Genomic DNA, 16,333 nt, shown 5'->3' on the forward strand with positions numbered 1-16,333 from the left:
CGGGTTGTGTGTGTGTGCGTTTTATTTCTGTAAACAAACTGCTCTTTTTTTCATTTTTAGTCGCATCTGTTCCAGGCTTCAACCTGACCCAGGAGCTTCAGGGCGGCGCCGGCTGCCAGTTCCCCGGCCCGGAGGAGAGCATCTTCTTCCAGGTGGGCAACTTCGAGCGCGGCCTGAGCCACGTGCCGTCCGTGTACACGGAGACATGAGGCGCCTCAGCGAGAGACCACCCTCTCTCGTCTCCCTCTGACCCGTTCGGATGTCGGATGGACGTTAAAAACCGGCGGGATGGAACATTTACAAAAGCAGGTTCCTCACGCGCTCTGCGTCAACGTCCCAACGGTCCAAAGAAAGTCACGCGGACGCCCATTTCTATTAGAGGTTTTTAAAAGTTCCATATACTTTATTTCTTAAACTCAGAACTCATGTACACATGCAGGTTTTTTTTTAGCATTAATATATACATTTCAAACACACAACTCGTGAATGGAAATTAAATGCCTTCCTTCTCGTTTTTAATTTACATGTTTCAATCTATTTTAGACTGAAGTGTTGAAAAGAATATATAATTTTGCAGTGTTTTGGCAGTGGAATGTTTCTTTATTTCCATATTTTGTTCTATTGAGGGGATGTTTCCTTGGAGGTGTGAACTCATTAATTCTGCAGTAATGCAGAAAAAAAAAAAACCTTACTTTGTTATGTATAAAATGTACAGTTTGTTTACAGCAATCATTTGAATATTTGTCATTTCTCAATTTAAGAAATAAATAATTGAATGATCATGTCTTTTTAAACCATGCATTTGACACTTGATATAAAAAACAGAAAATGCAGAGAGAACTTAAATGGTCCACATCACCAGACTGTGGGCGCGTTGCTCCCCCTGGTGGACGTGACCAAGTACTGCAGACGGAAAAACAATCCCTCAAACAGGCAACACTCATTTCTGCTTCTTCTTGTTGAGGTAGCTCTGGTAATAGAAGTTACTGAAGAGGATGACGAGCACGACGCAGTAACCGAACACCGCCGCGTTCATGGAGTCGGGGAAGTCGCACTCGGTGAACAGGTTGTAGCCGGAGTGCACCAGGAACAGACAAAGCTGCACCTGGAAAGTCATTAGGAGAGGTGGGGGCGGGGGGGGGTGGAGAAGTTAAAGATCGGTTTACGTCACAACGAGTCATCTCAACAGGTCACTTTCGCTCACCAGCTGCAGAGAGGTGAGGTACCGCTTCCACCACAGGTACTTCTGCATGTGGGGGCCGAGCGCCGCCAGGCCGTAGTACGAGTACATCACCAGGTGGATGAAGGTGTTCACCAGGCAGATGAAAAACGCTGCAGGAAGTAAAGGGAAGACAATGACACTTATTAAAAGGAGGAAGTCTATAATGAGTCATGAAACTGACAGAAAACAGTGGCACTTTGTGGAGGTATGTGGAAGAACAAAGTGAGTTGTGTCATCGCTTAGATTATCGTAAAAAGTGTCAGAATATCGTCCGCCTGCGTGTTGTGGACAAAGAAACCCGGTGAGTCCAAGATCTCTCGGTAGATGACGACAGGAATGCCGTAAAACATCATGCCGATGAAAAAGATTCCTTAAAGAGATGAAACCTAAGCCCTAGTATGTCATTCATAGTAATGTGTCATGAAGCTTTAAAGAAATAGGGAGATGAATATATTAAGTCTATTTACTTTACCCACAACCAAAGAAAATCTTCAAATCCATAAAGAGTCATGGATGTATAAACAGTCGCTTATTTCCTTAAATCAAAAATCATTAAAAAGTCACTATTGAAGATTCCTAGATTGTCATAAGCGACCCAGTACGGAAAAAAAGTCATAACAATAAAGTCGTTTATACAAGAATACCATGGTTCAGTATGTCAAGTTATTTTAGAAGACTAAAAAGTATTGTCATTAAAAACTCATAGTATATAAAATGAAATCAGTACAGTAAGCAGTCAAAAAATACAAATTATAGTTTTTCATGAAAAGGATGAATAAGTCAGTGTTATGTGTCATAAATGGTCAAAGTTTTTCAATAAAGTCATTGGATCGTAAATTGAACGTAGCATGTTAGGTCATTAAAAAGGATAGTAGTGTTTCATAAAGTAATTAGTCATGAAAAAAGTATTTTCCTAAAAAGCAGGTAAAGAAATGTACGAAAGATCAAAAGATAAAAGCTGTACTATTGCTCGTCATAAAGTTAATACCCTCTGAAAGCTTTCATAAAGAAATATTGTACAATATATCATCCATCATGTAAATTATTATTGCATGTCATAAATGGTCTTAGTATTGTATTACAATAAAATTAGAATACTATGTTAAAAAAAAAAAAAATCATAAAAAAGCTCCAGAAAGCCATAAAGAACATCAGTAAAAAGATCCAATGCTGAACTTGCAACATTTCACACCCAGTAAACCTTTAAAAGTCGTCACGTGTGATTGTAAACATCTGTTTGGACATTTCGCTGAGCCTCACAGACGGAGTTCAGCGAGTCCGTCGCATCAAAGTGTTACAAAGGTCACGAGCTGGTTGTGTGCGGATTTGGGTACGGAGCCGGCGTGCGTGTTTGAACCTGTGCGGGGAACAGCACGAGCAGGCGGGTGACGCAAAAACCCAACAGAGGTTGCACAGGTTGCTTTTGTTGGCGGGACGCGTCGCTCCCACGGGCCGCTTTAATTGGGCCGCTGTTGCACCAACGCCGACAACGAAAAACGACGGCCGAGCGACCTCGAGGTCGGCCGTTTGTTTAATTCAAATTAGCGTGTGTGTGTGTGTGTGTGTGTGTGTGTGTGTGTGTGTTGCGTTTAGAAGGGGAAGGAACACCGAGGGGCGGGTTCCATAGAAAGGACAAGTCCAAGCGATAATTCCACAACTGCCAACGGACGCCAATAAAGAAAAGCTTTCGGCCTTCGTGTTTCCCCCCCCCCCCAACTTCCTTAATGCGTGCGGCAATTAATCCAAAGTCCATTTGTTCCACACAAGCGCATTAAAAGCTGCTTCAAGGTGTCGATCAATGCGCTTTTCCCCCCAAGAAAAAAAAAAAAAAAAAACGATCTTTCACTTGTTCACTTACACTGTCCGCCGGCCACGTACTTGATGCCCGCCCACCAGTTGAACATCAGGGGCCCGTGGTGGTAGACGTGGAGGAAAGTCAGCTGGTTGTTCTTCTTCCTCAGGATGAAGAACATCTGCAAGGGTTTAAAAAACAAATTAATAGTAAAAAAAAAAAAAGATGTCACGTTACTGCTTCAACTGTGCACACTGTGACGACGACACGTCACGCACCGTGTCGGCGAGCTCGATGATCTTGGAGAAGAAGAACCACCAGCAGGCCTTGGCCATCTGCAGGGAGGGAAACCATGTTGGAATGGGAGGGTTTGGGTTTTTTTTTTTTTTGCATGTTGTTCACGTTGTATGTCGGATTATTGTTAAGTGTGTGGATGGATTGTGTGCGGCTCGTTCACCCTCAGAGGCAGCGGCTTGGTGCTGTAGTCCACGGGCTGGCACAGCAGGCTGTAGTTGGAGAGCCAGGCCGTCACCAGGATCTGGTACCAAAAAAAAAAAAAAAAAACGAGGTTACTTGCACCGTAAGAAACGATCCGCTTGCTTCTCCAATGAAACAAACCCCACAGGAAGAAGGAAGCACCTCGTAGAACATGTAGGCCGACAGGCCCACCATGGCGAAGTTGTAAAGGACCAGGACGCCTTTGAGGTCAAAGGGCTCCCTGTGTTTCATCAGACGGGGGCCGGCCCAGACCACGAAGAGGTACGCCAGGAAGATGAGCGCCACTGGGACGGGGGAGTAGACAAGCAGCCACTGGTCCGTCCGCTTGTCTGCAGACGCCACAAGGGGCTTTGTGTCAGGGATTTAGCACGTTTACGCACACACACACACACACACACACACACACACACACACACACACACATGGCAGGAACACTACAGTTTGTCCCAGTAGAGCTTGTGTCACTTTTATTTTTTTCCCCCCAGTCTGGGCAGGAAGTCGTTCAGGTTCCCAGTTCAGCTGAGGTTACCGGTAGAGCACTGGGAGTCCAAACCAGGTCCACAACGCAACGTGTGAGCATTCGAGAGGAAGAAAAAATAAAAACCTTTTTTTTTGTGGGTTTTTTTTGGTCTCACAATGAAAGCTTCCCTCTCCTTTACAACAGAATAGCATTTTTTTTGTTAAGTGTCATGGTGGCCCAACATGGAAGTGGCCCACAAAGCAGTCATTGTCGAGACGTGGAGCACATCTGCATCTCCCACACACACAAACGGACACACACACACAACAAGGCTTGTTGTTCAGAGCAGAAAGTTAAAAAAAATAATAATAATCATCACCGTACCTCCGCTTTCCACTAAAGTCTGGTGCACGGAGACGACGCTTTGCCACGCAGAAGCCATCTGGAAACGTCAAGAAAGTCAACGAGGAAGCAGAAGGAGGCAAACAAATAACAAACAACAAACAAAACAAACGTCAAAACAAACATTTAAAGGTTTTAACGCGGCTACTCACCGTCGTTTCCCTCGCTGGAGCCTGTTCGCCTGAATTCACCTTGCGGTGTCGGAGCCTCTCGGTTTTTTTTTTCTTTTTTTTTTTCTTCTTGTGATGTCGATGAATGAATGAAGGGCGTTCGGAGAGAGACGCGGAGCCCGAGCGACTGGATTCAAAAGTCAGTAAAGCGAGGAACGGCGGCGGCGCGTGCGGAGCTTCGACGGCGAGTTGTCTCCCATGCGGTGAACTTTGAAAAGAGAGCGGAGAAGAAAGTACTGACAACTGATTTCAATCACTTCCTGTTTGTCTTCACTTGTGCGTTTTGGATTTTTTTTTTCTTTTTTTTGGGCGGGGGGGGGCGGGGGGTGTTTGACAGGATCAGCGTGTTGTTGCGCGCGGCGGCCGGAGGGGGGCGCTGTTTCCCGCCACGACGTCACCGACTTCCAATCACATCACGTGATTTTTAGCTGAGTGCATTTCAACCGCAAGGATAAAAAGCTCAAGAGAGAGAAAGTAACGAGAAAGTGCAATTTCATTAAATCAGCAATTGCACTGTCTCTGTTTGAGCTAATTATTCCATGTCTATCTGCCCATTTAATCATTTAGTAAAATCACTCTCTTCTCTGAAGAAGGGACAGGCAGATAAACCACTGAATTTAACTACTATTAACAACTAATTCGTCCCCTGCAGCTGCTACATGTTGCTTTATTTGATCTAAAATTATTTAAAATTTAAAATTATTTATATATAGTTATCAGTCTGAAAGGAGTCATTTTATTTTCGGCAGAGAAGCTTATACTCGTTTATTTCAATTTAATTTTAAATGCAGTACTTTTAATCGTATTAGACTGTGACATTATTTCATATGTCAGTCAGGGAGTTTTGAGAACCTTTACTTTGACCCTTATCTCTTACCAAATTATAGAGAAAATGTCCCTTTGTCCATAATAAGCAAAGACGACACCTCAAATAACTGGCTTTAATCATGATGATTGTTCTGGTGCCAAAGTTACACTCTGGACTTTGTCCACTATAACATCACATTTTTATTGAGGTATTACGCACGACAATTATCCCACAGCTTGTAAAAACATCTTACAGTCACAATGTAGAAATTAAACCGAAAATGTACAATGAGGTCAACTAAAATTAAACTACACAACTAATTGAATAAGAACCCCTTAAAGGCACATCCAAGCAATCTGCTTCAGGTCCTGCCACTTCACTCTGGAACGAACCCAACGACTGCAGCTTCCCGTCTTCTGAAAACACAACTCAGCCCACAGAACGATTAACTCTCGACTGCGGTGTGACATCAGGGGGGGGAGGAACTCCTCTCCTGGTGCTGCAGGTTAACCCGCTTCTAACCTCAGATTAACATCTCGTGCACACGCAGGTTATTCAGTGTCTTGCATCGAGTGAGTGAGTGGATTCCTGTTACACAACTGCTCGTTGCTCTTTCTGAATGAGGAGCTCAACCACTTCCTCCAAACGCATTTGAGCTTGACCACAAAAAAAATGAACCTGGGAAATGGATAAAGGCTCAAAAACATAATGCCATAAAGGAATGATTTTTTCTCTGAATACATTTATATTTTCCAGCATAGTATGTGCCTTTTAAGGTGGTTTTACAGCCCATATTTGCAGGTTGTTGACCTAGTATTATATCTCGCAACAATAACACTAGACGAGTAATCCAGAACTAATTATTAGACATATTGCAGCTTAACTGCATCATGCGATGAGCCACGTCATTGCACTTTAAGAATTAAAATATTACTGTGAGCACTACAGAAAATTGCGGAGGAACATTCTCGCTCAGGAATTTAAATTATTGTCGCTGGTCACGACTTCGCACTCTCAGCGGCCCAGACACATACTTCTCCTTGTTCCTCTAGACATTCCACTCGCATCCCATGCAGGGGGGGAGGGGGGGGGGGTTTGACTGGCGGATCTGAACCGTACGAAAGCATCTCTCCTTCCGCGATGCAGAAGAAAAGCACCACGCCCCCGGTGGACACCACTGGCTACTGCAGACGTAACAAACGAGGGGGAGGGGGGGGGGCTGGTACGCCGCTATACGGCCTTATTTCTGCTTCCTCTTGTTGAGGTAGCTCTGAAAATAGAAGTTACTGAAGAGGACGATGAGCGTGACGCAGTAACCGAACACCACCGCGTTCATGGAGTCGGGGAAGTCGCACTCGGTGAACAGGTTGTAGCCGGTGTGCAGGAGGAACAGCAGGAACTGCAGCTGGGAGGGGGGGAGGGGAGCAGTTCAGATGGGTGTACCGTGCATATATATTTATGTATATATATATATATTGTATGTGGGGGGGGGGGGGTCTTGGATTCTTCGCTCACCAGCTGCAGAGAGGTGAGGTACCTCTTCCACCACAGGTACCTCTGCATGTGGGGGCCGAGCGCCGCCAGGCCGTAGTACGAGTACATCACGGTGTGGACCAGCGTGTTGACCAGGCCGATGAAGAACGCTGCAGGAAACGGCCGTGAATGAGACAATGACTTATGTAAGTAATAAAAAAATAAATAACCCCCACCCCCCCCCCCCCTACTAGTAGTAAATGAGCACAGTAGAGCTTCAATCAGTCGACTTACACTGTCCGCCGGCCAAGTACTTGACGCCCGCCCACCAGTTGAAGATCATGGTGCCGTGGTGGTAGACGTGGAGGAAGGTCAGCTGGTTGTTCTTCTTCCTCAGGATGAAGAACACCTGGGAGCAGAGGAGAGCCGCTTACAGGTTTAACCTCCGCCTTCCCGAGTTCCCACGGAGGCTACCGACCTTTCGACAGTCACGCACCGTGTCGGCGAGCTCGATGACCTTGGAGAAGAAGAACCACCAGCAGACGTTGGCCATCTGGAGGAAGGTTGAAATGCGAGTTTAGTTGCATGTTGTTTCAGCGGATTGTTTGGGTTTTTTTTACGTTGGACCCGCGCGGCTCGTTCACCCTCAGAGGCAGCGGCTCGGTGCTGTAGTCCACGGGCTGGCACAGCAGGCTGTAGCTGGAGAGCCAGGACGTCACCAGGAACTGGTACCAAACATCACAATTATTCGTACACAACAGAACTAACATAAAAAAACGCAGATCACAATCCGTGAAACGCACGATTGGTCTCGATTATTTGACTTAAACAGAACGGACACCTCGTAGAACATGTAGGCCGACAGGCCCACCATGGCGAAGTTGTAAAGGACCAGGACGCCTTTGAGGTCAAAGGGCTCCCTGTGTTTCATCAGACGGGGGCCGGCCCAGACCACGAAGAGGTACGCCAGGAAGATGAGCGCCACTGGGACGGGGGAGTAGACCAGCAGCCACGGGTCCGTCCGCTTGTCTGCAGACGCCACAAGGGGCTTTGTGTCAGGGATTTAGCACGTTTACGCACGCATTTCGCGGCCCACGGCCCGGAGTGCACGTTTTTTTTTCTTCTTTTTTTTCGTCGTTAACCTGTTTGTTCAGTTTTGTAAAGGTAAGAAGTTCAACAGTTTGAGGGGAGAAACGCAGGTCCTGCCCCCCCCCCACCACCACCAAAAAAAAAGAAAAGAAAAAAAGTGGCCTGGCGACATATCACGTGACGAGCCACAGAGCAGTCATTGTGAAGACAAGCCGAGCAGCACATCTGCCCCCCCCCCCCCCCCCACACACACACACACATCGGGGGTTCCTTCGAATAATAACCTACATATTTTATGGTTTACTGCAAAACGCAGCGACGTTAACAGGTTTATTTGGGAAACATGGCCTCACCTCCGTTGTCCACCATCCCCTGGTGCACAGAGAGGACACGTGTCCACGCAGAGTCCATCTGAAAACACAACGAGAGTTCATGGAGCAAGAAGAAAAGGGGGGGGGGGAGAGAAAGCCATTAAACACACGGAACAGTGCAGCCGGCGATGCGCACCTCGCAGCCGGCGGTTTTCAGCGGCGAACCCCCGCGGGATTGAGCCGGGCGACCTTTGGACGACGTTTGGATGACGTTATCTGGCGATAAAGTGGCAGCAAAGTTCAAACCAAAAGCCACGAATGAATGAATGACGACGACGGACCGGAGCAACCAGCTGGACCAGAAACTCCTCCTCAGGAGACCGAACAAAACAAGAAAAGAAAAGAAAAGAAATGCACACAATGCGTCATTTAGTCGTTAAGAGAGAAGATCCGAATCGCGCGTGCAAATTACTCCACGTACCCAAATACTCCACGTCTCAGATTACTCCACGTCTCCTCCGGCACGTCCTTCTGAGATGGGATCAGTTGCACGTCACGTGTTCAGCGCAGCAGGGCGCGCGGTTTTTCCCGCCATAAGGGGAGCGACTTTCTTTTTTTTTTTTACACAGATACAATACATATCATACATATATCAACGAAATGTTGTCGTATATCCACAATAACGCAATAAATGAACATCAGTTCATACAGAGTCTTTTTCTTGTGTTTCTTGCTTTGTTGTCACAAAAGTTCATGGCGAAATAAAAAAAACATCCTATTTAATAAACATGTATAAACACTGCTGGTAAAACACGCCGACCAGTCATGATGTAGTGGTGAAAAGAGCGCACTAGAAATGTAATTACACAGCTGATCGACACGTGATGCTTATAATATTAAGATTCCTGCTTCACGTGGCTGAAGAAGGCGCTGAGGGAGACCTGTCTGCGGCCGCTGTCAGACGCACTCAGTTTGGGTTTTTTGGAGGCCCGTTGGTTCTTTTTCTTCTTCGTGCCGGTGCAATTCTGCCTTTTCCCGCCCTAGTTGAGACGAGAAGAGACAAGTGATTTAAAAAAAAAAGGGTGGAATCTGCTTTTTATTACACAAACACAGAGACCCACGTGTGCTTACGCTGCAGCTTTGCTCCTTTTGACCGTCCACAGAGTCGCAAAGCTCCAAAATCTGCAGGAGAATCAACAAATCGATGTCATTTATTCGGCCCCTTTACGTCACGCCAACAATTTAAAATGTTTTACCTTCTTCACTCCCGTGGACACGGCGGCTTCCTGAAGGGCCGACCTGGTGAGCCACTGGGCCTTTTTACTCGGCGTTTGTGCGCCGGCGTCCCTCAGGCGCACGCTGTGAACCACGTACGTCTGGCGGATGTGGGAGAAGACGTGAACCACCTGAAAAATCGAGCAATCCGTCAGCGCAGAAGGGACGCGACAGAGGCGTCGGGTTGGGGGGGGGGGGGGGGGGGCGGGGGGAGGGACCTCGAGCTCACCTCCCCCGCGTACCGGAAGAGGCTCTCCGTCAGATCGCCTGCCAGCAGCCCGCTGACCCGAGCGCACAGAGCCGCCTTGTCCTTCGACGAGGAGCTCTTCTCCCCCTGCAGGAGACTCGGAAACTCCCACAAGCCTGCCAGCAGACCTGTTTGATGAAAGGATCCAATCCCAACACGTGTTAATTGTACGTTTAAGTTTAGGTATTAAATTCCTTTAACTCTACGTTCTGCCGAGTAGCGACCACCAGCGGCGGGACACCGACCGACCGACCGACTGACTGACCTGTGCTTGGCCTCCGCGTGAGCAGGTACTCGTCCCCTCCCTCCTCCCCACCACCACCACCACCACCACCACCAGGCCTCGTCACCACACAGGTCAGAGTTCGCTCCACGCGGGGCGGCTTCTTCGGCGGCTTCCTCGGGAAGTTCTGAACCCCCAGCGCCTCGTCCCAGGGCTCCGAGGGACACAGCGGACACGCCTCGCTGCTCACTGAGCGAGAGGAGGAGGTACGTTAAATTTAGTGTTGGGGGGGGGGGGGGGGCCTTGACTTAAGAGATGAGAAGTCCTGGTGCTTACCGCAGTCTTCTATATCGGGCAGCGTGGACGGCTTCCTGTCCGGCTTCCCGGGGGTCCCCCCCCTCTTCCCCTGAACCTGCACATTCAAACACACTGTGTCACGTGCACGGGGACTTGGGACGAATCCCAAACGTTTTCCCATACGATTCAAAGCATTAATAATGTACCGGAGCACTCAAACCGTAGGAGCTCACCGTGCGGAAGGCGTGGCAGTGAGACTGCACGGGACATTGGCTGCACACAGGGCCTCTAGGGGAACACACCCGGGCTCCCAGCTCCATCACGGCTTGGTTAAAGTCTCCGGGCCTCTCGGGGTCCACCAGCGTGTTGGCGAGTCTCCTGAAATAGAGAAAAAAAAGAAGAAAAAAAAGCGCATTTGCATTAGCAATTCATCGCTCCAATACAATTTACAAATACCGACTCGAAGTTTCACATAAAAAGCGGATTTTAATATCAAAGATCATAATTTGACTCAAATTCATTTTTCTTATTTTATATCTAAATAAAAGCTCAAATCTGTTGCCAGGAATCATCTGAACAAACATGACTCATGACTTTGTGTAGACTCAACAAAGCTGCCCTTTCCAGACCCAACTCCGACCCGATCAGAGTGTGTTTATGAGAGCCGATCAAAGCGACGTGTGTTTGAGCGTCGGGGACAGATGTTTTCCTGCAGAGCAATAATAAATCACAGCAACAGTCGTCTGGAGAAAGCCGCTGGGATCGCGCCGGCAAAAGTGGAGTCTCACCAGAGGGCCTCTGTTACTGCGGCGCTCGTGCTGTCGGCTCCGATGGCCCTCAGGCGACACAGCACCCGGACCACGTTGCCGTCCACCGCTCCGGTAACCTAGGCAACAGAGATCCTTGAGGTCACCAACGAGGGAGTGGAGGGGGGGGGGGGGGGGGGGCCTAAGAGTTCTCGCTGTGCATCCATAGGAAACACACCTGACCGAGGGCAATAGAGCCCACAGCTGCAGCTGTGTAGCGTCCCACTCCGGGCAGCTGTTTGAGCAGGCCGTCCACCGTGCGAGGCATCTGCCCCTTGAGCTGCGACACCACCTGCGACAGACGAAATGTACAGCAACCTGCTCCCATATTTCACAATGTGGGTTAATGGACTACGTAATTGTTCTGTAGATAAACAACACATACCTTTTGAGCCCCTTCATGCAGTCTTCTCCCTCTGGAGTAGTAGCCAAGCCCCGCCCACATCTGGTTCACTTCCTACACGTGGGTGAAAATCAATAAATTAAGATTGGAATCAATGCTATTGAAAAAAAACCATCACGTCCATGGACGTAGTCATCACCTCCAGCGTTGCAGCGGATAGATGGCGCACCGTGGGCCACCGCTGGGACACAAAGGGAAGGAAGGGTTTAGATCCGTTGATTACAGTGAATGTATCACACGAGGACTCCAGTCGGAGTAATTGGACAAAGACGCCTACCTTCATCCATTTGTTGTAATAGTCTATTACTGTGGCAACCTGGGTCTGTTGCAGCATGATTTCTGAAACCCAGACTAGACAAAAAGAAAAGAGAAAAGCGGTTTCATAAGAAGCGTCGGGATCGTTTAGTGCGTGGAAGCGTCTTCTTACCTGCGTATGTCCTGATGTTGAGGTCTGACTCCGTCACGGCCTGTAAAAGAAACACACGGAGCAGTTAAAGGAGTCTGCATTGTTTTGGTATGTAAATAATTAAAGGCAGGGCAGTATAGCTCGATCAAGCTATACTTTGCAATTGGGAATTTTCAAATACCATATTGATTTATTTGATCATTCACTCATCATAAAATTACACATTGAAGTAAAATAATTTAAGTTGACAATTAGATGTGAATATTGTCTGGAAAAAAAAGCCATGGAAAGAAAAAGGAAAGACTTGAAGAGGGATATTTTTGCTTTTCTAAATTCTGGGTTGTTTTCCCAAACTGAAGGTTTTGATGAATGTAGAGTACACCAGCTCTATAAATAAGTACCTCTTACACATCTAAACTTACATAAGCAAACCTAAGGGTTCAGATATACTCTTACAGAAAATATAAATATGTTGAATTTACTGTTTCTTTGTAATCCTTTTTTACTTGTATACAACTTTTAGTATTTGTATAGTGATGATATTTAAAATCGAAATAGAAAAACAGACAAAAATCCCACCACAGTTTCATCAACACCTGCTGCACTTTCATAATGGTGCACAATTAAAACTGGTGTCTAAAACCCAAATATGGGGGCTCAAAAAGACGAACTTTCTTGTTGAAACCAGTGGGAAAAATGTTGTTCTTCTTTACCAGCGTCCTCCAGGGAAGTTCCCTCTTGTTGTTGTCGTACCAGCGGAGCAGCTGAGAGCGCAGCAGCTCAACATCTGCCGGGGGATGGAAGGAGTGGCGCGAGCACGACGGCGAGGAGGCGTTCAGGGGTTCTTCTAGAAGACAGGAAAAAAACAAATGACTGAATAGAACAACGTTCTCAAACTTTTTCAAATTGAAATAGAAACACATGCCACTGATAGTATCTCATTAGGTTTTATTTTATCCGACTGTTTCCTAAAATATTTTGCAGTTAAACGACATAAACCTGGAACGTGCCTTCTTTCGCAGCCTTATTGGACCTGTTCCGCTTTGGCTCGGCGGCTTTTGACGCCTCCTCTCCGGCTCTCAGTCCGTTACGCGCCGCAGAACGCAACCTGCTCATTGTCAAACGTGGCTTGTTTAATTTCTCGCTAAACAGCGCCAGCACGACTGTTTACTTCACGGAATCATTTCTCCTCCCGCCACGTCGATGACGCAGCGGTGGCTGTTCGTCCAATCAGCTGAGAGGACACGGCGGAAGAACATTCTACGTCATCTCCGGTGTGAGGGTCGAACTAAGAAATATGTAAAGGCGTTCTGCGCGATAGTGTCATTTGATTATCATTATACTGGATTAGAGTTATTTTATTAGTGCGTATTACAAATAAAGTAAAGTACGTTGTCATAAAAAGTGGGAAATAATAATAATCATTATAATATTTATATATAATAATATAAAACTGTACTATAAATGGGCAAATAGACAGAGACAGAGGTATTTATTCTAAATGAGATAACATGTAAAGTCCAAATAAATCACATCTAAAAAAACACAGAATGTAACAAAGCTAGACAGCATATTCAACAATTTCAAGAATCTTTGAAAAAATAATTTGTTTTTATTTGCATCAATAAAATAGAGTTTTTCCTTCTTGTCAGTCTTTCAGAGTTGTCACCGTCTCAAACTGGAATTCAAAGAAAAAACAAACAAACAATGATTCTCATATGAAACAGGCAACCGATGAAAAACAACGTTTGACTGGCCTTAATGAACAAATCACACGCATTACCTTCAGTTATGTGGACCTTGTTTGTGAGCAGGATTTCTGCTTGGCTTTCATTCATATTCATGTACAAAGTGTCAGTTTGGTGCTGTAGAAAAAAAGGGGATTAGATCTGTTAGTGTGGTCTCCTAGAGGTTTTCCCATTGACCTGAAAAACTGACGCTATTGCAGCATTTAGCACGTGGTTAAAGCTCACCATGAAGGCCTCAAACAGTGTGCTGCCGATGCCTCTCTGCACATGTTCCTCAATGACCGGGTATGAGCTGATAAAGTGCTGCAAGGAGATGAGAGAATGCATGAAAGTGTGTGTCTCTGTGTGTGCGTGTGGATGTGTGCGGTGTCTGAAAGTAGCCTACCTCTAAAGCCAGACTGGCTTGTATCTGAGCATCAGCGTGCTCTCTGTTTCCCATTGTGTACAGAAGACGTTGGATCACTCCAAGAGAGAGAAGCTCACGCGAAAGCTCGTCACTGTCTTTGGCCAGCAAGCTTCAACACATTCAGCACCACATAAATGCATCCTTAGTGTATGACAACCGCTGAAGAAATAATACAGTGAGATCATTAATGCTATTTGATTTTGATGTGTAACATATCATTCATTTTATGTGTAGTTATAACGGACGAACATGACTCACCGTATGGCTTTAGCCGCGGCAGCTTGTTGCACGAACACAGGCAAAGTTCCAGTCATCTTGATCATCTCAGATTCTGATTGGATTGTATGAATTAAGAGGATATAATGCTGAATGGCAGCACATTGAATGGGGGGAGGGAGAGGGGGTTAAAGTATACCTTCCATATGGTGCTGCACTTCCTCTTTTGTAGGCCCCAGCCGAGTCACCAGTCCATTGAGCAGCAGCGGCCTCACATCATAACACTTGAGGTCCAAGATCAAACGTATAGCTGCCACAGACATGGAGAGAAGAGTGTTAGACAAAATATGAAAAGGTGCTTATGCATGGCATGATAGTACATTTGCCTCAATGCCACAATTGCGGGTCATTTTCAAGCAATAATTGAATAAAATAAAAGTAATAATCAACCTGAAAGGTTTACCACCATGTATTCCCAGCCTACCTTCATCCTGAACCTCCAGGTGCAGGGACCTTAGCATGTTCAGCAGAGGTTCCACAATGCTGCAATGGGCTGTTTTCATTTTGCACTGTGAGAGAGGGTAGCTGGAGAACTCTTATATTTCGACAGATATGTTAAATATTTAAAAAATTTCCAAATGATCTATTGTATCAAAGTGCTAGAACGAGGCTCCTGAATGCCGCGGGAACATTAAAATGACCGGTTTCCATTAATACGTGGCCTTCACATGTGTGCCCTCTCCTGCTTTACCTGGAGAGCGTGTAAGTTGTGCAGGGCCAGCTGCTGGGCTTTGGGGGAGGTACAAGTCATGAGAGCAATCAGACCTTTGTAGATCTGGTTTTGATATTTGGGGTTTCCATGGGAGATGGACTCCAGCAGGACACCCGCCGTCTCTTGGGTTTCATCTGTATTGGACTTAGCCAGGCACTCTGCTATACCTGTCACACCTGTGAGAATGGGACCCAAAAAATAAAGGGCTAAGCTGATATGTTGGTATTGGTAAAATACTTATTTCATCTGCATTTTAGGTATAAACATAAAAACAACAACAGCTACTGTTGTATCATATGGGGAAATGTGGATTTCGGCAAAACCCAGAATGAAATGTGAACTGTAGCATGTGAGAATGGAAAATGTAAGCCTAAAATGTGTAAACTCACACATGTTATTTTATTCTTGTGTGTGTAAATTTTTGTTGTTAAGTCCTTTGTTATTTGAACGAGAAAATGCAATAAAAGAAAAAAAAAATTTACCATGGCTTTCGCAGATAATCTCTTTGTACTTGCGACCAGCGTTTGACACGGTGAGCAGAAGGCGAAGGGCCTCCCTCTTCTCCTCCTCTTTGCTCCGAGGGTGGCCCAAGATGTCGAGGAGCGTGAGAACACCTCCATCCTCCAGGAACTCCACCAGGTACTGATCACTAAAAAGTGGGTCAAAGAACAAATCTGCCGGATGTACAGTCTCTCGACAGACGTCATGGGTTTCATTCCACTCACTGGCTCGATGCGGAGAGGAAAATCCCAATCGCTTTAAGTTGTTTTCCCAAGAACGTTCCAAACATGTATCTGAATACTATTTTAAGGACTGGATCTCTATGTATACAGGAAGTATATACAATACAATACACTGTGTGTACAAAATTTATGAATAAGAAAATTAATTTTAAAAAAATGTAGATATTTAGTCAGTGTGCAGAATAAACACACGTGAATTCCAACTTGCACGTGCTAGTGATCATTCCTTCCAAATGTATTGAACTTCTCTGCTGGAACGAGGATACGTGAGTTTCATCCAGGTGGTGAGTCGAGCCAGGAACAGGCTGGCCACCTGCGCGAACTCCAGCTCCAGCTCGTGAGACGTCCTGCCCGAGTTTTGAGTCAGGAAGGTGTTCAACATGCGGCCGCGGACCGTCCTGTCACCGCGGTCCCACTCTCGAAGGAAACTCAGCACTCGGCCGATGTTCGCCGGCTCTTTCTGTGCTGACATCGTGTCTCTTCCCGTCCTGCTGCGTAGCTTCTTCCCCCCTCAGCTTCGTTTACAGCAACTAGTTAACGGTTGCTAAGCAACGCACTCACAATGT

The 16,333-nt window shown here is 46.2% G+C and overlaps 4 protein-coding genes across 7 annotated transcripts in view; 1 reads left to right on the forward strand and 3 right to left on the reverse strand.

The window, feature by feature from the left end:
• Window positions 1-377, forward strand: part of LOC119216381 (zinc finger protein GLIS1) — a 56,050-nt gene extending 55,673 nt beyond the window's left edge. Inside the window, exon 11 of one of the 2 annotated variants that reach the window (XM_062563284.1) lies at window positions 61-377. In XM_062563284.1, the coding sequence (XP_062419268.1) occupies window positions 61-209 (149 nt within the window). In that variant the 3' untranslated portion in view covers window positions 210-377. The remainder of the gene's footprint in view (window positions 1-60) is intronic. The other variant, XM_062563285.1, reaches the window with a different exon arrangement.
• A 297-nt stretch (window positions 378-674) lies between these two features.
• Window positions 675-4,851, reverse strand: LOC119216379 (elongation of very long chain fatty acids protein 4-like). 3 transcript variants are annotated; one of them, XM_037469136.2, is made up of 8 exons: window positions 4,566-4,851; window positions 4,357-4,414; window positions 3,654-3,841; window positions 3,472-3,552; window positions 3,293-3,349; window positions 3,081-3,195; window positions 1,205-1,332; window positions 675-1,105 (listed from the first exon to the last, which is right to left on the reverse strand). In XM_037469136.2, exons 2-8 carry the CDS (start codon window positions 4,412-4,414, stop codon window positions 941-943), a joined length of 792 nt encoding a protein of 263 aa, XP_037325033.1. In that variant the 5' UTR covers window positions 4,566-4,851; the 3' UTR covers window positions 675-940. The 3 variants fall into 3 exon arrangements, with proteins under 3 accessions (XP_037325033.1, XP_037325032.1, XP_037325034.1); XM_037469135.2 differs by having other exon boundaries at window positions 4,527-4,851; XM_037469137.2 differs by having other exon boundaries at window positions 4,499-4,851.
• Window positions 4,852-5,471: 620 nt separating this feature from the next.
• elovl8b (ELOVL fatty acid elongase 8b) lies at window positions 5,472-8,648 on the reverse strand. The gene is made up of 8 exons (XM_037469138.2): window positions 8,422-8,648; window positions 8,268-8,325; window positions 7,667-7,854; window positions 7,470-7,550; window positions 7,322-7,378; window positions 7,120-7,234; window positions 6,868-6,995; window positions 5,472-6,757 (listed from the first exon to the last, which is right to left on the reverse strand). Exons 2-8 carry the CDS (start codon window positions 8,323-8,325, stop codon window positions 6,593-6,595), a joined length of 792 nt encoding a protein of 263 aa, XP_037325035.2. The 5' UTR covers window positions 8,422-8,648; the 3' UTR covers window positions 5,472-6,592.
• Window positions 8,422-16,321, reverse strand: mutyh (mutY DNA glycosylase). Its single transcript, XM_037469131.2, has 26 exons — window positions 16,034-16,321; window positions 15,750-15,818; window positions 15,507-15,673; window positions 15,004-15,200; window positions 14,737-14,821; window positions 14,452-14,562; window positions 14,295-14,367; window positions 14,016-14,145; window positions 13,856-13,933; window positions 13,666-13,747; window positions 12,893-13,045; window positions 12,596-12,729; window positions 11,904-11,943; window positions 11,754-11,827; window positions 11,616-11,657; window positions 11,459-11,530; window positions 11,252-11,365; window positions 11,056-11,153; window positions 10,501-10,645; window positions 10,307-10,382; window positions 10,013-10,219; window positions 9,730-9,875; window positions 9,482-9,631; window positions 9,357-9,407; window positions 8,707-9,265; window positions 8,422-8,501 (listed from the first exon to the last, which is right to left on the reverse strand). Exons 1-25 carry the CDS (start codon window positions 16,237-16,239, stop codon window positions 9,122-9,124), a joined length of 2,844 nt encoding a protein of 947 aa, XP_037325028.2. The 5' UTR covers window positions 16,240-16,321; the 3' UTR covers window positions 8,422-8,501; window positions 8,707-9,121.
• Window positions 16,322-16,333: the final 12 nt, after the last annotated feature.

The sequence above is a fragment of the Pungitius pungitius genome, chromosome 7 (assembly GCF_949316345.1).
Source record: "Pungitius pungitius chromosome 7, fPunPun2.1, whole genome shotgun sequence".
Classification (NCBI taxonomy): Eukaryota; Metazoa; Chordata; class Actinopteri; order Perciformes; family Gasterosteidae; genus Pungitius; species Pungitius pungitius.